General features: G+C 44.5%; 1 protein-coding gene across 1 annotated transcript in view; it reads left to right on the top strand.

Annotated features, from left to right (window-relative positions):
- LOC147701031 (uncharacterized) overlaps nt 1-22,989 on the top strand; it is an 86,919-nt gene extending 63,930 nt beyond the window's left edge. Inside the window, exon 4 of the mRNA XM_086929291.1 lies at nt 22,859-22,989. Coding sequence (XP_086785417.1) covers nt 22,859-22,989 — 131 coding nt within the window. The remainder of the gene's footprint in view (nt 1-22,858) is intronic.
- Nucleotides 22,990-24,174: the final 1,185 nt, after the last annotated feature.

The following is a 24,174-nucleotide window of genomic DNA, read 5'->3' as shown; positions in this document are numbered from 1 at the left end:
TCCAGGAATTTGGACTGTGCGTCCGAGTCAAGGGCGTCCCTCGAGTAGAGTGCCGTATAAAAGCGCCCGAATATGGCCGCTTTGTCCGCATCTCTGTGCTGAACAGAGCCCATGTGGTCGCGAATGCCCCCTACATACTCTTTCTCGCGCTTATCTCTGAGTTGTCGGGCAAGATGGCGCCCGATCTTGTTGCCCTGGGAATAGGAGGTGCGCCTAAGACGCAGAAGAGTAAACTCCGCCCTGTTATTGTAGTGGGCCCTCAGTTTCCCTCGCACCGCCGTCAGGGGGCGCAGAGTCACTCTGGAAGGGTTTGCCTTGTGAGCCTGCTCTAAGGAGGCTAGCTCCAATTCCAGAGCTTCCCGTTCCTTGCGCCTCAGCTTATTCAAACTAGCATTGAGGGCGATGCACGTGCCCCGTATAGAGGCCTTACATGCGTCCCATGTGGTATACACCGACGTGTCTGCAGGTGGGTTGAGTAGGAAGAAGTCACCAATCGCCTTGCGCAGAGCTTTACACGACACCTCGTCGCGCACTAGAGCTGCCGGAAAATACCACTTTCGCCAACCATCCCCCCCGGTGGCCCAATGCAGCCCCAGAACCACGAGGCTGTGGTCCGAGAGAGAGAGCGGAAGAATGTCAGCTAACTGTATATCCCCCCGGAGGGCCTGACTAACCAAAACATAGTCAATGCGGGAATACGAGTGATGTACGTTGGAAAAGAAGGTGTAGTCCCTGGCCTGAGAGTGGAGAGAGCGCCAACTATCAATCAGTCCCATGTCCCCTATCTGACGTTTAGTGTCATCTGAAAAAACTCCAGTGTCTGCTCTGCGGCCCCCAGAACTATCCAAACCCCTGTCCCAGACCATATTGAAATCCCCCAATAAGAGTAAGTGGCCCTCCACAAAGTCCCCCATCCTGTCCAGCAAAGTCATTTTATTTTTAAAGGATAGTGATACCAAAAGAACAGACATTCTAGCCCATTGATAGTCAAAGTACAGCGCCGGGGCCGGATGTGTCCCCCGGGAAACAACCTTTACAACGCAACTTTTACACCGCACTACCATTACAACAAAACTTTTACAACGCAACATCCATTACAACGCATGCATTTACAACGCAACCATTACAACGCATGACACTACAACACACACCACTACAAGGCATGCCATTACAACGCAGTCATTACAACGCATACCATTACAACGCATAGCATTACAACACATAGTACCCTTACACTATCCAACACTTACCCTACTGTTGCACCCCCTGGAGTTAGAATAGTAATTTTTATAACTACACTATCCAACACTTACCCTACTGTTGCACCCCCTGGAGTTAGAATAGTAATTTTTACCCCTACACTATCCAATACTTACCTTACATGCAATGTAATGTTATGGGTTGAAATGGTATGTGTTGTAGTGGAATGCGTTGTAAAGGTAGTTTCAAAGAATTTGTTGTAATGGCATGCGTTGTAATGGTATGCGTTGTAATGGATGTTGCGGTGTAAAAATTGTGTTGTAAAGGTAGGATTTTTAAAAGTATGCGTTGTAACGTCATACATCCGTGGCCCCCATCACCTTAACTTGCTGACCCCCTGGTCATAAGCAGCATTGGGCTTCTGCTTCCTAAACTCAAGACTAACATTAGAAGATGCTAAATAAACAGGCAAGCATTTAATTAAAGGCTAATGGAAGTTAAAGAAAGGAAGTAGCTAGGGTATCCTACACCACTCCACTTTAAATACACCTTCATTTTTAAAGACATTTTGCAACAAAAGATTAAAAGTAGACTTAAGTCTGTTCAAAATTCAAGTAGTGTATTTCATTAACATGCAGATCTGTTTCACCTTAGTACCTCAAATTATATCAGTGCATTGAGAAATATTTTTTTCAGAAGTGATAGATTTTAAACATGGATTCAAAAACATTCATTTTTCACCCACTTCTACAACAATGCCAGTAGTGTACTAAGAGGCAAGTCAGTTGTTATGCATACTCTTTGGCTGACCTGGGTGTCTATTATACATGAGCAATATTATTGTTTATTAAATCAAACACAGGAGAAGGTTTTGTACAGTGTAATAATGAAGAAATGGGTCAGAAAGTGAAATTACACAATTGCCTATGATCACATGATCTGATTAAGTTATGAAGCCGGTATTAATTCCAAGTTTTAGTTTCACTTTGTTCAACTCAGACACTAGATGTACATGTCTTGCTTTGCTTAGACTTACTTTACCCCCAACTTCCAATCTGCTGGTATCAACACAGCCCTTGGTCTCAACACAGACCAAATGTGGTGGCTCCTGTAAAAATGTTGTGAGCACCCATGTTCAAGCCTATATCATAACATAATACAATCTGGAATAATACTCCAAAAACATTTCTTGAGTGAACTGATTTGGTTTATGTTTATTGAGCCAGCACATAATATCATCTATCGCAAGTGGAGAAGTGTGGCTCAATGGTTAGAGCGGCAGACCTTGATGCAGAGATCTAGCCCGGGACCAGGGTTCAATTCCCCGCCTCGGCGGGTCTTGGGCTCAAAATTCCACTGACCTGATAATTCTCGCCTCGGTGCCTATTCCAATCATGGAGTCCCACTCTGCAACTCTAGGCAATAGCTTGCTTAATCTCCACAACGGCCCCCACAACATTAAGGATGCCTGGCCTCCACCTTGGGGGTGCCCAGGAGTGGACGCCTCACAGGGAAAGCCAGGATGGGTTCCACTGCGGTATTCGTACAAGCGCCTTGAGACCCTTGCGGGTGAGTAGTACGCTATACAAGTATCAATTTACATTTAATATCACAGTAAACTAAATGGGCATTGAGTTTGCAATTGTAGCTTTAGTTATGTTTACTAATGACATTCTTACAGCAACAATGAAAACCAATGCACTGTTCTGAGGATTTTCACCATTCCATCGGATGAAATCTAATATTTCCTCCTTATTCCTCGTCTCCGCCTTGTCCCTCTTCCCCGCCTTGTCCCACCAACCATCTTTCTTTGTGTGCCCTACTCTGGCTATACAGTGATCCCCAGTTCTGCTGAGTAGTACCAACTTAAAAGCTGGGGGAAATAAGAGGTGAATAGAGAGGTAAAGAGACAGTATAACAAGAGAGGTGAAGTAGAACAGGAAATGAAGTAGTGATAGGTGTGATGGGGAGAGACCAATGGTAAAGACGGAAAGATCGGATACCCGGAAGCATTGCTATAGAAATAGAAAGAGGTAGGTGGAGATATAGGTAATACTTTATGGTCATAAAAAACACTTTCAAAACTGCAAAGTGAACCTTCTTCACTTCTCCAAAGAGAATATGTATCAAATGTCACTAGGAATTCAGAAGAAGCAATAAACACCTTCTGTTCTCAGCATCATGTTTCAAGTGACTTGCAGACAACTAGTGATATTCCATCTGTGTAATAATCTGTCACAATTCTTGACATACCTCACATGTGTAGGACACAATCTGTACCACCAAATCTGAAACACATTCTGTGTGGCCACATGCATGATAACAAAACACAGAAAAGGTTGTGCATATGCCAATGGCCCTCCTCTTGCAGGCAAAATAGAGCCACATGTTAGGCATAACAGGGACTAAGCCATGACACAGACCCAAGGCAATTATCTTTCAGGAAAGCACCTGTATGAATGGAAATAACCGTGAAAATTATAAGGACGTATAACCTTAACATGTTAGAAAAAGCAATCCTGCTGCACAGAGATTGAAGCGCCAAATTTGCAGATTTCGCTTTGACCTCAAGCAGGGCCTAGCTTAGAATGAGGGTCAAACAGTTCTCTTTTGAGAACGCACATTGCACACAGTCTTAAACATAACCTGAAATCAACACACACACACATGTTGGCACATTCTAGCCCAGGACCTAAAACATAGCCTAGTCAGAATGACCTACAAGCTACAGCCAGAAACAAACCAAAAGTTACTAATTAATATTCCTGGCATGTATAGAAATAAGTTTGTTGTCTGCATTCTCCATTAAGCCTTTAAAGTAGAGCTAAAAGGTTGATTGGCACACAAATGAATCAGTTCATTGTGCAAAAAAGTTTTAGAAAATCCCTACAAACGATTCTAATCTGTTTCTTCTTGCTTCAGAGAAAGTGATCGTTAAGCAACACACTGCCTTTCTGGGAGCTGGATGTGATAAATCATTAAAGCTTCGGGGCAGACCTACTGCACTGAGCCTAGTGCAGTATTTTGTGGATGTGGTGGAACCGCGATTGAGGTGCACTAGATGTAGCTTTGAGTACTACTTTGGTCAGCCATGTAGAGAGAGGGTCAGGACTGTCTTCTGCCTAAGTCTCAGGAGTTGAATTGGGCTACTGAAGGCCTAAGCATGGATTCTTTCCTCCGGAACAGGGAAGGAAAAGGTTGGGGCCTAAAGAGCTGAAGATGTAGGCTGAAGCGGCACCCTGTTGACGCAGGTCTTCCGGGCACCAGAGGACTGGGCCGGTCTTCGCTTTGACCTCCTGCTGTGATCTGGAAAAGATCCTCCTGGTGATGGGCGCTGTATAGTTCAACTTGAAATTGTCTGATGCAAGTGGCTGGGCAGATGCTTTCATGTCGCTAACATGGGTGTGGTAATCAGGAGGTGGGATGGAAATCTATAAATTCTTATCCCCAGTGACTCAAACCTGATTCTTCATCTCTGCAACTCTTGTCTTCAGGCCACATATGCCTATACACACACAAGATAAAAGTGGGAGGATGTTGTTCTTGGGAAGGACACAGGGGTCATGGTGACAGTGGCCTATAAGCTGAACAGCCGAAAAACAGTGAGGCCCCTTCTATTACAAAATTAATCCCCAGTCCTCGATTGCCAGAGCAACCGAACAGCAAGGCCCCTTCTATTACTAAATTACTCAGTCCTCCCCAGCCCTTCACTGCCTCAGGGCAATGGCCTGGCAGGGGAGGAGATTAAGCATAAAACACAGCTTTTGTGCCATCCACGGCGCCTGGGGAGAAGCTGAGGTGAAGATGGACTAGGTTTACAGCACTACGTGCCCCCAACAGTGAGGCCGAAGCATAAACCTATTCTTCCTCTCCCACCATGCCCTGAATGAGAAGAGCTGTGGGAGAGGTGTCAAATATCAAATGCAGCGAGGCTGCTTTACTCTCACTGCCCAGTGCCCTCTGTGGACCAGGAAAGAAAAAAATGGCCCACAGAGGGCACTGAGACACCGGCCTTTCGGCCAATGCCCGGGTGCCTTCAAGACCAATCCGTCCCTGCGTGTGGGTTATGCCCAGGCAAAGCCCGAGCCAAGGGCAAGCCCATCCATGCCTGACAGAGCCCAGAGGAGGTTTTGCTGGGCCCCCACTTGTTTTTTTAAACTTGGCCCATCTAAGTTCCTGAACCCACTGGACCCTCTGGAGCAGATGCAGGTACTGTGACTACAGTGCCCTGTGTGTTTTGTAGCCCCAGCATTGTTTACTTGCTCGAGTATCCTTGGTAATTGTTAGCGTGCTCTTGTGTGCATGAGCACAGGAATGCATGTCCATCTACTAAATACCATTAGCTTATCAAGGAACTATAAGTTTTAAGGAAGCCGCTGGGTTGGGGGTTTGCTACTGCCTCCAGATTACGCTGCTCATCCATTTACCTTTTCCACAACTATGTAGACACAGGCTGATGGGCGTTGGACATAACTGTTAAACTTGCTATCTCTGCACCGGTTTGGGGGTGGGGATGCTTTCCTCAGGCATTGACAGTGTCCGGCGTGGGTACTGGAGCAGGAGAGGTGACTTGCCCCTCCAAGCATCCTATAAATGGTTGTCAGCTCCAGTGCGCTTAGCACCAACCTTTCACTCCTATCCCACATTTTCTTGTGGTCTTGAAGAGCAGAGAAAGAATCATGGGCAAAAGTTTTCAAGTGACAGAGTCATTACTGCTGCCAATACCTCAGGAGGTACAACACTGGACTCTATTTTTGATTCATGGTATCAATGTAGTTTCACAGGACATAACACTGGCCGAAAGACGTCTCTCTCGATTTTGAAGTTGCCTCTGGCTGTCCTCTTGCTTCCCTGGTAGGTCCATCCAGTCCCTCCTTGCTCCCCTGGATTAATGTGGGATATGGCTACAGTCCAGATGGCTGCTCTGCCTACTTCTACATCTTTCTCCAATTCAAATATTATTGCAAGTCAGTAACAGTGAACCTAGCTCCAAAAGGAAGCATAAAACGAAGCAAGGGGGACATGTTAAATTACAACACAGTTTCAGTCATAGTACAGCTCACAAGGTGTCTGCAGACCCCCTCTTTGCTGCTGTCTGGGCAGGATTCAATTAAACCCTAAAGCTGAGGATTGTGTCCCACCTCCTATCTACTGGGATGGCATTTTGGACAGATGTTCGTCTGCATGTATTTCTCCCTTGTTGGATAAGATCTGTTACCATGAACATACTGTTAGCCAGTTGATTTCTTTTTTAAACTTTGTCTCAGGTCGGCAGGTTTTGGCGTAGCTGCAGTTGACTAGCATTGATGGTAATAGTGCTCCTTCAGAGATCCCCTCAAGGTTACAGGATAACATAGGTCCTGACCAGTCCTCCCAATTTCGGGGTAATTTGTGCCCCCCACAGTCAGGGGCAAGAGGGGTAGATGATTCAGGTGTACAAACATTAGGATTGAGTGCCCTCGACAGGGCACATCAATAAGGGCCTCACTAACAGACTCAGTTGCCTTCTCCCATTGTCTGGTCTGCCTGAACTCTCCCCTGCCTGCTGTCCCTATGTGGCCATTCTAACTGGAGTTCCCCTACCCTTGAGATCCCGTGAGGACTTTTATGGGCACTTTAAAAATAAGGTATGTCATTGGTCGATGAATCATACATATTTCTAAATCCCTGAATATGACAACAACCTATTGGTAAGGCTGGTTGGTTGAGTTGGGTTGGGTGGTCCCATCACCCAAAAACAATAGAGGGCATTGTGTTGCTATTAATTGTAGGAACCCTGGTCTGGCTCAGTAGTTGGTCAAGAGTGGGGCTAGGGTCTGCTTAGTGAAAAATTACATGAACTTTTTACCCCGCGCATTTTTAGGTAGTACCTCAGTCAGTGCGCATGCGCTTCTCAACAAGACGGCTCGAGTTGAGTATGGAAGAGAACTAAGAAGCCCTGCTCACTCTCCGCCCATATTTTTCATTGGCTTCTCATTACTCAATAGGCTTGTTTGTCCCCCCTTGGTACCGCCTTGTCTTCATTTATAACCTCCCATGGCTTCTAGCCCCTTTACTTCGGTTGTTACATGGTACGAATATTTAGTCTTGTAAGCACTATTTTGGTTATTGAGTTTCTCTTACTGCAGGCACAACCCATTTTGCTTACATTTGTCAATATTCAAGTGCGCAGATGTAGTTCAGTGATGCTCCTGAGTCCAGGACAAACTTTGCTGGGTGGTCTCCTATCACGATATCTAGTTTGGGGTATCGTTTCAAATGGTCAGGGTCTGATACCATGCAGATATATTCGTCACTGTCTTGCGACACAGGCGTGTGTGGTGATGAGTCACTGGACGTGGGTCTGCGTGATCGATATGAATCTACTGTTTGGTGTCGGGAGCGGTAGGTGCTCGTGGATCGGCCTCGTGATTGATATGGGCTTGTTGATTGATTGCTGGATTTTGAGGAGCTGGATGAGCGTCCTTCTCTCCCCTTTATGGCACGTGCGTGGTGTCGTGTCGCGAGATCGATGACCTGCGCGTTGACTGTTTGGCCTGGCACGCTACCTCGAAGTGATTGTCTCTCCCACAGCGGTGACATCGCTGACCAATTGCTGGACATTGCCCTGAGTGTGGGTAGTCTTGTCCACACCTGTAGCATGCGGGTGCTGATTTGATGGACTTGTGATGTCGCGATTCTCGTCTGGAAGATGTTTTCCGAGAGGTGTAGGTTGGCTTACTCGATCTGTGGGAGTTTGTCGCGGGTCTGGTGACTTTGTGTGCCTGCATCCGGAGAGCGTGTTCTTTCCGGTCGGGCTTGTGAGTTTCCATCCATTTAGCATGTTCTTCTGCCTGGTCGTTGAGTCTTGTTAGTTCCTCGATTTCTTCCAGGGTGTATTGTTTCTTCAGGAGTCGCCGATGTAGTGATTCGGATTGGCATCCATCAATAATGCGGAGTCGCAGTGCGTCCTCTGTCTTGAAATTGTCAAACCCACAGTAACATGCCATCCTTTTGATACGCATGATGAAGTCACTCATGCACTCTTCTTTTTCTTGGGTGGCCATTTAAACGTGTACCATTTGTAGTCCACGTTGCGCTTGTGGAGGAATCGTCTGTCAAGGGCACTTTTTACCTCCTCATATGTAGCAGTCGCCGCATCTGGCAGTTCTTTTATGATCTGTGCTATTTCTTGGCCTATTAGGTTTCTTAAGGCTACGAGTTTTTGTTTGGGGTCTTTACCAAAGACCCGACCATGTAGTCATCGAAGTCTTTGCTCCAGCTTTTCCACGCAGGCCCCATGCTGTTGCCTGGCGTCAGCGCCAGCGGCTGTGGCTGTCGCATAAAGGGTGCCCCCTTGGCGCGTGAGGCATCATGGCTGCGTTGGCTTGTGTTGCTGGACCTGCTACGACGTTTCCCCCAGAAGTGCTGTTGGGTTCAGTGTCGGACATTTGGGAGCCGTGGCTTGGTTTAGCTGTATGCGAGCTCTCCCGCTCTTTTATTGTTGCAGGGACTTAATTTCGGCTGAATAGGAGCTTTCCCGCTCTTTTTCTGTTAAAGTTTGTGAATCGTTGTGGAGGGCGCCTGACTTCAAGATGGCCGCCGTATTTAGATCGTGGGTTATCCAATGGGCAGCGCCTGACCTTAAGATGGCCGCCGTGTGGGACACTGTATCTTCGGGCCTTGGCGGCTCTCTACCCACTTGCTTGCTTGCACTCCGAATGGTTGCCACAGTCACGCTCTCTCTCTCTCTGTTGCTGGAGCGGGACTCACCCCTGCTTTCATCGGGTTCTTCGCGCCTCCGCGGGTGGACAGGTCTCTCAAGTCCACAGTAGCGCTGCTCGGTGTCTGGGGCTCCCTTGTGATCGTCTGCACAGCGGAGCACAAGCTTCTTGCCTGCTCTGCGGTTCTCGAGCAAGCGGCGCGGTATCCTCTGACAGGCCTGCTCTTGGCAGTTCCCGACGCCGGTCTTTGTTTCGCGCTCTTCCCGCGCTGCCGGTGGGATAAACTGCAGACTCGCTGGTCGGGCCGGGTGTAGACGGCTGGGCTGCGTGACTTTACTTGTGGGAGCATATTGATCCCACCCTCGTCGCCAATGTCACATTCGCCCCTAGCAATCAGACACTGGAGTCGGAGCTAGTATGTGTACATCTTTCTTTATTCCCTGCCAGACTTCAACTGGCTTACAGACTACGTGTCATTCCGGTTCCTGTTTCCTGTCCCGCCCCTTCCTGTTCGCCTGCTCTTTCTCGGGACAGAGGTCAGGCATAGCGACATGACAACATTCAGCTCGCCCTCCATGCTCTCTTTCGCTTTCAAGCAGCCTGGACAAAGGCGGCCACTTATATCCAATGCCATATGTCTTGCATTTGAATGCGGGACCTATTGCATTGCACATTTTTTTGTTTAATTTACCTTGGAACTGGGCCTGCTTTCTGATTGCCTTGAACAAACTAAAAAAGCAATGGAGATTTTGGAGTTAGTGAGATTTATTACCAAGACATATGAATTAAAATGGAGACTACGTAGCTGTATCTGGAGTGGTGTAATTGTTCACGGTCTGCATACTTAATTTCCAGCGTGACTTATGTATTGTGGTTCTGATATTTTAATTGCCGAGTTGAGTCTGTCACATTGACCCATATGATTGATGATGAGTTATAGCCGGCAAAAATAGTCTGGCGCCGTTGGTACATTCCTTTCTGGAGATTTATATTCCAGTATTTTCGATGGGTATTGTTGTTTGCTGTGCAGTACATTTCTTAATTATTCTGAGATAGCTTTGTGCTTCGTCAAAAACAAATAGATTCAAGGCAGATAACCTGGAAATCCGTCTACCTCTTTGATGTTTTTTTCCCACGATTTCAGAGAAGTGATCATTTTCAGGTAAAGGTTCGACTCTCATAGCCGTCCCGTGAATCATTCGCCAAGCCTGCTGCGCCAGTGACCCTTCCCAGAAGCGTAGTTTATTACCTGTTGCTGATTTCATAGACATGATAAATGGCTTTCAACTATGATGGATATTTGCGAAGCGTTTCATTATATTTCAGATGCAACTCTGTGATTGGTTGTTGAAGACATAAACAGGAAGCAGCCGTGCTAATGGAGTCGTGGTTGTGCTTACATCAGGAACAGGCAGTAGCTACGTCTCCTCTCTTAAATAATTTGCACATCATGTCTAGGTACCACCACAGGTTCCTCCTTGAAAGATTCCAAAGCAACAGACCTGAGCAGATTTCACTTCCCAAGCACGCTTAAGGGAATGAACGCAAGGGCAGCTTTTCAGTGCATAATTCAGTTTGATAGATCATTAAAAAAGTTATGTCATTCCATTTTTTGAGCTCGGATGCACATTTAAGGTAAGAAGGCAGCCCCTGTTCCACGAGCACTGATTGTCTCAGGTGGCTCATGGCAGAGACTGTAGACGATATGACGTGGATGATTGTGCTCAAGTTTCAGACTTGTTTCACTGTGTATTGATTGAGCGCGTAGAAGAGATCGTAATACAAGCAAATTAATATAGTAAGCAACAGACAAAACGCTGGATAGTTTGGAGACTAATTGCTGCAAGGACCCCAGTTTAGATTGAGCTTTTTTTAGGTTTTTTAGCTGCATTAAGTCGTTAAAAAACGTAGGCTGGAGAGAGTACTTGCTGTGTGATAAATGAAAAATCGTCTACCTTATTTCGGAATGACCCCATGAAACCCGTCTGTTCTCCCGTAGTCTGTTCTCCCGTAGTCGTCCCTGGTTGAACAGTTGCTTCACCCACACCTCTTTGTGCTGTTGTCCTTGGCCCTACAAGAGCACATCTGTGTTCTATAGTAGATGCCTTTCAGGAAGCTGTCTGTTATATACGTATTTTTTCCTGTTTTCTTTTTTTTTTAAAGTCATTTTTATTACATTTTAAAGAAATGAACAAATACATAATGGTGATACACTAATAATGATAAAAATAATGGTGAGATGACAACCAGAAACGAAAATGAGAGTGCTGACAAATCATAAGAAGTATAAAGTAACTAGAAGACGAATAGAAAGCAACGAGTTACTCAAGTGGCTTGCCATGTTGATCACAGTGGAGCCGTAGTAGCAAGCATAGTTGTCATATGGATAGTAATAAACAACTATACAGTACGTTTAAACCTATATGTAACCATCTGTGTTCTATAGTAAAATCCTATAGGAACCTGTCTGTTCTGCAGTAGGTGCCTAAGTCGTACCTGCCGGTATTCGATTGTTGTTTGCACATGAGCTTATGTGTTTTTTGTTTTTCAGTGTAATTGCCCTACAAGAACCCATCTGTTCTTTAGTGGTTGCCCTGTGAAGTTTTGCCCAGAGACAGATAGGACGATTAGCCACTCTTCAAATTTAGCTTTGAGTGTTTGTTAAAGAAGATCCCATATGCATACAATTTAAGTGGGAGGTAAAGACTCAAGGTGGCTCTATGTAGTACTTTCTCCAATGAACAATGCTCTCAAAGCAGCTTCATTACAGGCAAACTAGTCACATCAGTAAAATTCTGTTCCCTTCAAAGTGGCTCATCTGTATCCCCATTTTCTTGAGCAGGAAGGCATAGCTTTTGGGGGAAAAGACTGCCCATAGGCTGAACTATGCTCTGTACCTGAACTCATGATTGAAATTGTTGGATTTGTTTTCACAAAGATGAAATGCTGAGCATTGTGTAGTAGGTGCCAACTTTGGGTGGTGCCTTTGACTTGGCCCCTTTGTTGTAATTTGGCAGCGATTAGGTTAGTATTAGCAGAAGCATCTGCATTTAGAGACTATCTTGTCCGTTTTGTGGAATCCATTTTGTATTATTGTCAGCCCTTTTGTTTGACATGTGCTACCATGTGCTCGCCATGTGCTCTGTCCTACCTTTCTGTTAACTGCTCTTGAAATCTGCCTAGAGACTAACTATATTTAGCATCTTCCACCTTCGCACTTGCTCACTTGAGCTTGCATCTGTCCATGCAGCTGCTGTTAGTCTGTAACTGTCAGGATGTGTTCACCAGAATTAGCAAATGTTGGCTCCTCCCACTTATTGACTGCATTTCTGTATGACCTTATATGTACCTACAACCAGCATTTTGTACTTGTACCGCCTTCATTTGAGCCCCTGTGGGGGAATAAAAGGACCAAGCTCCTTCCATTCAGTGTGCTACTTCATACATTACCGAAGATTGTTGTGTGAATGTAGTTCCACCTCATGAGGTTTGATAAATCTTGTATTTTCTATTCCAGTTTCTGTGCCAACTTCTATTCTATGGTCTGAGGACTCTGTGCAGAGAAGGGAGAACCCCTAGTACTGGTAGGCCTTGCTGAGGCCCACCACCACATCTTGTCCTTGCCGGCTGCGAACCTCATGGCTTACACCAATCAGCCGCCACTAGCAGAATTTGGGCTTTGACCTGTTAGAGCTCACCTGGCACATCTGTAAATAGATTTGAGAAGGCTTAGGCAGCAGCCTGAGGCGAGTAAGACCAATTAAGGAGTGCAGGGGGTTGGTATGCTGTTCTATGAAATCTTCAAATTTGCCAACCGTGGACTTTTTGCACTTTTGTAACCTTCATCTGTGCTATTAGCGGTTGGTGTGCTGATGATGAGGGCGTTCTTGATGAATGGTTTTCAAAGCTTGATGAACACACTTCCTAGACTGATTTGAAGATTGAAAATAAAAACTGCAGAAAAAAACACTATGGGGAGGGGCGAAAGACAGGGGATCAGCGTTTAAGCACACAGAGGGGTTCAAGTGAGGAGAAGAGTTGGCCTAACGGCTAGGACGGTCGACCTCGAATTTGGGGAATTGGGTTCGAGTTTTGAAAATGACGCTCAACATCCCGTGATTCTGGGCAAATCACTTGATCTCCCAGTGCCTAAAAAAAAGAATGTGTGTCCTCACGTAACGTAACTGGTGCTATGTAAAGCCCTCTGATAACCGATTCGGGTCAAGTTTGCGCAATATAAAACTCTGCAAAAAAAAAAAAATTAAAAGCTGAGGAGAGATGGGAATAATGGGGGTAGGACAGACAGGAGAGCAACAGAGTAGTTGGGTATATTGCAAAAGATCAAAAAAAAGAAAAAAGAAGGCCTGTGTGCACAGATAAAATTGTTGGTAGACATTTGCTGTAATATGCTATGTGCTTCAGTACTAAAATCATTAGACTTACTTAGTGGCATAGTGGAAGTTATATATCATGTTTCATTGCAAAGCTTTATTGTGTGAGGTGCCACTGACTGCAGGCAAATGTAAGCATGGGCCACTGAAATTGTACAAAATGTGATAGGAGGTCTGCTTGCATGAATTTCAACAATGCCAATTGCTCAGGACAGTATTTTAACTGTTGTTCTTTTTTCCCACCATGCTACCTCAGTTTGGGCACCCCACACCATACCACATAATTTCACACAACGCCACACACTTCCAAGCCACACAATTCAACTCTACACATTTCTTTTCCACACCACATAGTTTGACTACAAACCACATATTTCAACTCAACAACACAATTACACAACACACCACAGGCATCCAATTCACACCACAGAATTCCACACCATGCCACAAAATTCAACAACACACCACATAATTAAACTCCACATCATACCATTCCACAACGCAAAATGTGGTTCTACATAATTCCACTCTATAACGCACAATCTCACATAATTACTATCCACATATTTCCACTGCACACCATGCCACATAATTTCACTACACAAATCAGCTTCACACAATTTCACCACACAAAATTCCACAACTAACAATTCCAATCCAACCCACATAATTCCACTCCACACCACATACACCCACTACACTGCAATCCAAAACACATGTGTAAAAGACATTGTCATTTACATTTCCAATACATCTGACTCTCTCAAATGCGGGACCAATTTACATTGCAAATGCTTGTTTTATAAGCATTTGGCACCCAAGGAAACGATGGGATCCAGGCACTTGCCCTCCAGGGTTGCTGCTGGGGATGGGGTTTCAGTCTCGACCTCCAACAGATATCTTCCTATCTCTGACCGGGATAGTTTAGACTGATAACCTGGTCTGTCTACTAGCAATAGCGATATTCTATCCAAATTACTTCCCACCAAGTTGGAGCCATCCCCCACTAATCCCCCTGATCTGCCCCTACCCCTTCTGGAGTGTGTATGCCCTCCATTAGTTCTGTCGAGCCTCCTCTTGTATCCCCCATAGCCTTAGAGTCTCACGTTTTGAGCCACATTGCGCTGCACCTGCACTCCCATAGTTAGATGGTCTCTTGGAATGTTGATGGCTTGGTGTCAAAACATGAGTACCCTGTTTGATGTCTTTGCACAGATTCATTTGATGTCTGCTAGATCCAAGAGACTTAGGGCCAGATGTACCAATTTCTCATGCAGCGCAGTGCAGTAGCCGCAAATTCTGCGCTGAGTGAGATGAAACAAGCAGGAGAGTGCCAAATTTGCTGACATGTGACACTCTCCTTCCCTCTCCCTAGTGCTGGCCCTAAAATTAGCTGCTGTGCCCCAAACTATTTTGTGGGGCCGATTGCAATCGAATTGCCTGTTCGGCCCTCAGGTGACTGAGTCGGCTGAGCATGTTATATTTTTCTGTCCAACATAGCAAAGCATCAGAAGGAAGTACATTTGCTACAACATGATGTTACCAGACAATGCATTGTGTTCTCTTTCTCACAATTTGTTATGTACAGGTGGAGGCGCTTTCTATGTCTGCTGTGGAATGCATCACACATGGAAAAGCATAAAGGAGGAGGAATAAAAGTATTTCTCCTCGCTTTGCTGTTCTAATGCCTGCTCTTTTATGGCAATAGTTTTTGGTGCTGCCTCAGATTCACATATCCTTGTCAATCTGGGGCAGTGTCAAAAGCGATGGGTGTTGAGTGGAACGATCACAGGTAGAATCATGGCATGCCCCTTTCAGGCTAAGGGACCCATGTAAAGAGGCCTTATTTACAAGGTGGCGTTGAGCCTTACACCATTACTTAATGGCATTTTGTAAATATGGAGAAGGGCATATCACCACTAGAATATTGCTAAAAGTGACGTACGGGCGGAAAAATACCCTTCTAAATATGTCCCTCAGTGTTTAGAGGACTGAAAGGGTGGGACGGTGCTCAAGAAGGGTGAGCAGACATTGATAACTGGGATAGTGTTCGATGAAGCAGCAAAGTACTTAGTGTAGCACAGGGTGGAGGAGTGTCGGTGGGAAAGTTATTAGGTGTATAGAGAGGGTATGTCTAATTATGGTGGATTTATAAAGATTGTGCCTGAAGTTTGTAGATGTGGTGGAAGTGAGGTAATGAGAATGTGTAAGTAGAGTATTGGGCCTGAATGCTAATGTATGTGACATATTCTGTATACAAGTCATGAGCACTGTATCACATTTAATATAAGTCACTTGGGTGCAAACACATATGATGCTTTACATATAATTGAAAGAGAATGATAGAGATGTCCAATTGTAGTGTTGGACAGTGCACTGCCACTTGAATTATAGGTTACTGCTATTTTCCGTGCTCCTAGGTATCACCCACTACTCTTGAGTGACTGTATAATAATCCGGTCTGCAGAACATTAAATTTAGCTCTGTCTCCTAGGGTATCAGGATGTGCTGATTAACCAGCTAGAGTTACATACAAATTATATTTATAACGAGATGTGACTACAACATCTAAACACAAAGTGGAATTATTGAATAATAAATTAATTCACACAAGTGACAAGACTCATGTTTCAAATATAATTTGTATGCAACTCTAGCTGGTTAATCAGCACATCCTGATGCCCTAGGAGACAGAGCTAAATTTAATGTTCTGCAGACCGGAGAATGATAGAGATGTGACATTTTGTGATAAATTAATAAAAAATACCTGGTCAAGTTTAACACTACAGCACTTACAGCCAATTGAAATAAAAACAATTGTTTCCACAAAATCATCTGAAATTGTGACGAATACTCTGTCTTCACTAAAAATTCAGTATTTGTATCTCTCCAGGATCCATTTGACTATATTGCATAGGTGGGGGATTACTGGACTGGTGATTTGTTTTGAGGCTCTACCAAATTATTGTCCATAGGCACGTTTTGTCTAATAATTCTTTATGTTATTTTTGATTACAAACTCTTTCATGGAACAAATTGAGAAGCTTACCACCTGCTTCTTTATGCTTAAAGTAATCGGGAAAATTACTCAGTTCTTGGGGAGATGTTCCAGAAAAAACCTATTTCAGGCCCTCATCATCGCAAGGTTGGAGTATTGAAATCCTCTTTTCTGGTATTGTCTGCTATCTCCCCTAAAAACTGTGATTTAACTAGAGTGCAGCCACTCGTCTTATTCTGTGGCTGAGCAGGAAAACTAGCATTTCTGTCCATCATCCTCTCCGTTACTGGATGTCTATGAGTAAGTGTTGCTTATTAAACATCTTCTTTTTTGGGCCATATACAACCTCACCATTGACAATTACTTGGCTTCTCTTTTCTGAACCTATTCTGCAACTAGATACCTACAATCCAGATCTTTACATCATGCTTCCCTACAAGACAGAAATGTATATGTAACTTAGTGTGGTGCTCTTGTAGAACCCTCCTTGTGAACCAAGATCAGAATGTATAAAACTGCAAGCAAAAAAATACACCCGAAGAGCAGACTACAAAAAGGCAAAAAATGCAGGTTTTGCACCCAAACACAGAAAACGACTAGTAGCCAGATCAAAATGGTCTTACCTTTATGAAATATTTTCTAATTGGTTGAAAGCATGCCCAATCAGAATTGTTGAATGAGTATGTTATTGAATATCATATTGACAAAGCATTCTCCCAATCAGAACAAGGCCCTGCAGTTGTATTATTTTCAAACCAGTAGGAACTGCTGTGGCATGGACTACCTGGGCTGGAAAACATGTTGTCATCTGTAGACTGGTGTTAGATGCCTAGGTGTTAGGCTCAACAACTAGCACTAGAATATTAACACAAACCTCTGTATCACTCTCATTCTACCATCTTAAGACAGCTCTGGATACTCTCCACCGCCTTCCAAAAAGGAAACCTGTCCCATCATACCTAGACACTATGCCTTCTACCACGACAGACCACACCTTCCCCCTTATGCAAACCACTCAACCACACAGCCCAAACTCCTTCTCGATCAGCTTCCCGCCTAACCTTTCACCCAAAGCGAATAAAAAAATGTGAGCAAAAACTGATCAAATAACATCCAGAATCAACGTTCGCAGACACCTGCCATTGCTCCTTCAAAGGTCAGGTAAAAATGGATCTCATCTTCCACACTAAAAGACCTGAAATATTGAACTCCATTCTCAGATCTCAGCTCACAATTCCCAAAACTACCAGCACCACACACAGCTGCAAGCTGACACTATCCACTCCAAACCGCCAAGACGTACTGGAAATACCACTGTGACCATATACTCCAATGGCACAGTCCTGATACAAGCCAATAACAACAATCTAGAGTCCTTTGACAACCTTTTCCCCTCTCTCCGGACTACCCACTCTCATGTACTCCCCCACTTCCTGCCCATAGTCCTCCCCCTGAAGAACCAAGCCCACGCTCAGAACTCATCCAGCTTTCCAGTGCTCCCTAGCTACCACACACACCCTTCGCCAGGCGACATCACCTGCACCACCCCTAGAGAGAACAAGACCTACATACGTCCCCCGACGGCTCTCACGCCACCCGCCACCCACCATCTTCCTCCCTAATTCACCCCGAACAACCCTAACTCACAATCGCTGACTCCCATCTTCCTCTAAACCCAACTACAATAAAACACCAACACCCCAACACGACCCTGGCCACCCTGCACTCACTGCCAGCCCAAAACCCACACGGGCAACCACAACCACAAGAAGGCAACACAACAACACAAGTCTTTCCCCCCAGGTCTAGCATATCCACCCAGGACCCTCACAGATACCCCACCAACTTAGAGACTAGGCAGCAACTCACCTTACCGGAAACCCAGATAGCAACCATAATCCAGGGTTTTAGTGAAATCCTATACAAACTTGCCGTGCCCCTTTAGTCTCTGCACACCAGCTCCTTCCCCACCTTTACAAACTAAAGCCTCCCAAAACCCCCACCAGAGTTGGATCTCTACCCCCCTCTCCTATCCGACATACAGACCCAAAAGAACTAGAGATGCAATTTCTGAGAGTGAAGCGGCAGACCTTGCCTCCTCGTACGATAATCCTACCCCTATCACCCCACAATCCAAAATCCAGGTTATCACCGGATTAGGAAGAGACCAGGCCCCTCTGAAATCCCCCAGACCTCCGGCCACCTGCACTATCATATCAATAGCTCCCGGAACGAAGAATTCCAAAACAGAGATGACCCTCACCAACTGCAGATCAGCCACCAAACATGCCACTGAGCTAGCAGAATCCATCCTCACCCATGACAGAGACTTAGCATTTATCACCGAAACTTGGCTAAATGATTATTCCCTACCACTTCTGGACACTGTCGTCTCCCAGGCTTTGCAATCACTAACAAAGATAGAATAGACCAAAGAGGAGGAGGCATAGCAATCATCCACAGAGACAATATCTCAGTGACGGAAACAGACTCTTTCAACTACAACTCCTTTGAATGCCTCACCATCAACATTAACATTAGCAACAACAAAACAATAACCTGCCACCTGATCTACCACCCCAGGCAACTCCTCCACATTCACTGAACACCTGTCTGATCTGATTGCTCACTGCTCTCTCCGAGATGCAAATAACCTAATTCGGGTGACCTCAGCCTACACTGGAAAGAAGAAAACAACCTGCTAATCCAGAACCTGAATGAGCTGTTACACAACAACATCCTTACCCAACTCTGCACAGAGGAAACCAACAACAAAGGAGCAATACTGGATGCCATTATCGCCAAACGTGACACAGTCCCGATAAATCACACCCTGCCAGTAGGTGGTCAGATCATCAACTCATCATCTTCCACCTAACCCAACCGATCACTCTCCAACCCCTCACCAAAGACCACGCTGAATGGACCAGAAACCTCTCTCAGATCAACATGACTGACCTAGAGAAAAGGGTAACTCCCTCCTCACTACTTCCACGGATGATGTATCCACTACAGAACTCACTGCCCATTACAACACTACCTTGACATCCATTCTAGTCCAAGTAGCCCCCCTGAAACAAAAAAAAACAGTAACATTCCATCTAGATCCTGGTTCAACATGGACATTAACAACAAACACAGGCAACTAAGAGCTACAGAAAGTCTTTGGAGAAGCAACCCCTCCACTAACCTACTCAAACAACTCAAAGCAGCTCAAAGAAAGTTCAAAAAACACATCTGCAGTGAAAAATCCACCTTTTTCTGCTCCGCTATGGACAACGGAAAGAGCAGACCCAACAAACTGTTTAGACTCATCAAGCAACACACCTCCAACCCCCCTGAATCCTCTATGAAGGCCTCCAAGGAAGCATACTTGACTGCCTCAAAGTCGGCCAAATCACGCCACTACTAAAAATAACAAGCCTTCACTCCAAGGACCTGAATAACTTCAGACCCATCTCCAATCTCCCTCTCTTATCCAAAATCCTCAAGAAATATGTCCTCTCACAATTGACTCAACACATGGACAACATCAACCTTTGGGATCTTCACCAATCTGGGTTTAGAAAAGGATACAGTACCGAGACCGCGATCCTCAACATCACAGACGACATCCATAAATCCCTCGATTCCGACCAATGTTGCCTACTCATTCTCCTATCGGGTGATCACCAACTACTCATCAAAGCCCTACAAGAAAGGGTAGGTGCTGAGGAGGTGGTCTTACTCTGGTTCTCCTCCTTCCTACACAACCGTTCGAAAAGGATGAAAATCAAACACTCTTCCTCCGACCTACACCCTGTCAGCAGGGGAGTCCAACAAGGTTCAGTGCTCCCACCATAACTGTTCAACATATACATGGAACCCCTCACCACCATACTTAAAAATGCTAACATACCCTTCCACCTTTATGCTGATGACACCCAAATATATCCAGAACTCTCCTCCTTAGATGAAATCATCAAACTAAACAACAGTCTAAAAGAAATCCAACACTGGCTGTCTCTAAATCGCCTAAAACGTAATCAAGAAAAAGTGGAAATCCTCCTCATCTCCAACAAAGAAGAGAACCCTTAAATTGCAGAATGGCTAAATGCTTTGGATGCCCTCAACGGTAATCTCACTCTGGCAAACTCCGTAAAATCACTAGGAATCACCCTCAACCCAAAACTCGACATTGCAAATCACATTACAAACTCAGCAGAGAGTGCCTTCCTCAATCTGAACCTACTCAATAAAATGAAACCATTCATCCACACAAAAGATCTGAAACAAGCCACCCAATCACTGGTACTATCCAGACTCGACTATGGTAACGCAACCCTCACTGGTACAGCAAAATCCCACCTAGCTCCCCTAAAAACTCCCCTCAACGCAGCAGCCAGAATGGTAACTAGAATTAGGAAATACGATCACATTTCACCAGCACTTATGGAACTAATATGGCTCACAATCAAACAGTGTGCTAGTTTCAGAACTGCCTGCCTCACGCACAAAGCCCTACACACAGGAAAGCTGGAGTATCTGGCCGCCATAGTCAAGAGGGCTGGCCAGACCAGAAACCTCAGGATCTCCATCTCCCTACTTCTCATCCCTATGAAAACACGCAAACAAAAATAAAGGTGCACGGTCTTTCGCCGGAAACGCGCCCAAAATCGGGAACTCTATCTCAGCTGATTACCGAACTATCTCATACTTTGCAAATTCAAAAAACACCTTAAAGTCCTCTTCCTCAACTGTTCCCTCCCAAATGGATATCAGCTGCCGTAAAGCAAGCTATTGCTCTCTATCTGTGTATTCACAAGGACCTACCTCAGTTCAACCCAAGACAATGTGCAATCATTGAGGTTACCTCAGGACTCACGTACTACCTCAACATTGCACAGAGCTCTTGGACTTTCCGAACATCTGTGCTTAACACTACTCTATTTTTATTTCTTTTGTGAAAAATTGTTGGAAAGCGCTGCAATATTCCTGGGTCGGGCCAGAGCTATATAAAACTCCTTAAATAAAAATAAAATAAATAAGATGCTCTTCCTATTATGTTTTATTGCATGGTAAGCCAAAGTAGATCCCCCCAAGATTTGCTTCATTCTATGAACTAAAAAAGATTAAAAGTGGTTGAGCCCCATATGTACAATGGTTTAGTAAATGCTAGCATGAACAACCACAGCAGCTATGATATTACAACACATTTATAAAACATTATGCTGTGATAGCCACATAACAAGTGATTATCCCTCTAAGTGCACTTGCTGTCTGTTCACTAAAGTATACATCAGTGGTATCCGTATATCTCATTGTACTGGCTGCTTGGCGGTTGGGCACCAGTCCTCACTTATTGCAGTGGAGTGTTAAGCTCTTAAAATGTATTGTTAATCAAGCACATGCTGCCCTAATTCCACTAATATACTTACTGCATACCTGAGAAAATGTAAGAGGAACTTGAGGTTCTTTATTTGTTTCAACTTTTGGTTTCATGTTTTATTGCTCAATTCAGCCTTCAGGCAGCTTATTAGATCAATACAAACACCAAGCGAAACATGTGTCGGCTTAAAGATTTTAAGAATGTAGAATGCAGTACAATGAACAAGTAACAAGCACATAATATAATATTGAAGTGACTTATGGCAGCAAAAGTGTTCATTCTAGAAATTTGTTATTTTTGCTCTGTGCAATTTACCCATCTGGGTATGAGGTTCCCACCAAGTGCAGTCAATAGCACATTATGGGGCACATGCATCAAAGTATGCATTTCTGAGTTCTAAATTGTGAATATTATGAAATCGTAATTTAGGAATCGCAAATGCTTATGCATGAAAGAATCGCAAAAAATGTGCGATTCCTACACATTCCTCATTTGCGACTTGCAAATTGCAAAACACAAATAAGGAAATGCTTCCCATTCATTCCTATGGGCCTAGAGGCCCATAGGAATCAATGGGAATTGCATATGCAATTTTTGAGTAGAAAATAGGTACTCGGAAATTGCACATACAATTTCAAGGGTGCAAGTGTCCCAAAAGGACACTATGATGTACCCCTGAAATTGCAATTTCGCATACATGCCCAAAGGGCATGTGTGTGTGCAACATAGAACTTTGAAAAATGCACTTTTGTGCATTTTTCAAAGTTTTCACCAATTAATTTTTTTTTATTGTTGCATTGCATTTAGGGAATCACAATTTGCAATTCCCTAAATGCAATTACAATTTAAGTAATCGCAAATTTAGCAATTAACTAAATAGCGATTATTGCATTTGGGGTGATGCAAAAAGTGCGGCCCCGCCACTGCAATTTACAATGATGCATGTGCCACTATGTTCTCTTATTACGTTCTTAGCATAATAACTGAACAGAAATAAGGCCATTGTTTGATGCCTCTGTGTAGAAAAAAGACTCAGTTCTATCATGAAACATGCAAGTTATGTGATGTACAGCTTTTCATACTCACACAATCTTCCACCCAGACAAACAATGAATATTATGCAGAGTTATACAGTTTTACCAATTTACAAAGTACACTAGAGGATGGGAAACTGAAGTGTGCTGTGTTTGTGTTTCAGGTGGGTCGCAGAAAATGTACAGCATGAAAGGGTGTGCTACCAAGGATACCTGTGACTCCGGAATTTTCAGCAAAATGTCACCTCAAGGATATCGTGTTAAAGTAAATTGTGTTACTCCCAATAAAGTTTGAAATGACCCTAGAGGTCTACAATCCCTCCTTGTTAATCATTGGTAGCATCATCAATAATTTACTGTGGCCACTTGACTCGAACCATCTGATGCTGAGAGTTAGGTTTTACAAACAGGACCACAATTTGAACTAACTACATCCTGGCTACAAATATTTCGCCCAAAGTGAGGCACTCTATAAAACAGCATGCTGTGTGTCGGCTAATCCCACCTCCATAGGGCCAGCTTTGCCTTTAGGTTGGGTTACACCTGTAGTCACATTGTTGCTTTGAGTAGGTAGTATATGTATGTGTACATGTACGTCACTTATTGAGAGGAAATGGAGTGATGTGGATGGTAGAGTTTGACAGTACTGAGAGAGCAGAAAAAGAGTAGATGGAATTTTTGGAGCAGTGAAACATTCCTGAGTGGTGAACTTTGAAGAGCAATAAGGAGACAGATACCTTGAGCATTTATATAATTAGTCAAAACTTACTAAGTTATTTTAGTATTGCACGACACCCTCTGCATCCTCCGCAAGACCTTCAAATGGATCCCCCCCCCCCGAGTCAAGGAAAACAGTCAACCACGCACTCATCACCAGCAGACTCGACAATGGAAACGCACTCTACGCCGGCATAAACAAGTCGCTACTCCACAAACTGCAGACAAGACAGAACACAGCTACCTGACACGTCCTTTGCATCCCCCAGCATGCACACATCAGCAAACACCTGCGAAGGCTCCACTGGCTCTCTGTGGAGAAAAGAGTCACTTTCAAAATTCTCACCCACACCTACAAATGCCAACACAACAACGGACCCAAATACCTCAACGACAGAATCAACTTCCACAAACCCAAAAGAAACCTTCGATCCTCCAACCTCGTACTGGCTGAAAACCTGCACATCCACAGAGCAAGAGCAGGTGTAAGATCCTTCTCTCACATTGCAGCTAAGACCTGGAACGAGCTACCGGCAGACATCAGATGCGCCCCTCCCTGACCATCTTCAGGAAGACCTTCAAGACTTGGCTCTTTGTCTAACATACCTCTGAACACCTCCTCCCCTCAGTGCCTTGTGACCCTCAGGGGTGAGTAGCGAGGTTACAATTCCCTGATTGATTGATTATTGATTGATTTGTGATCTCCTTGGTCCGAGAGGTCTCAGTAGTAGTGGCTGGGTGCATGGGGCAGGTTTGACCAATG

The sequence above is a fragment of the Lissotriton vulgaris genome, chromosome 7 (genome assembly GCF_964263255.1).
Source record: "Lissotriton vulgaris chromosome 7, aLisVul1.2, whole genome shotgun sequence".
In the NCBI taxonomy this organism is placed as follows: Eukaryota; Metazoa; Chordata; class Amphibia; order Caudata; family Salamandridae; genus Lissotriton; species Lissotriton vulgaris.
The sequence above is the reverse complement of the archived record's forward strand: the minus strand, read 5'-3'. Positions and strand labels throughout refer to the sequence as shown.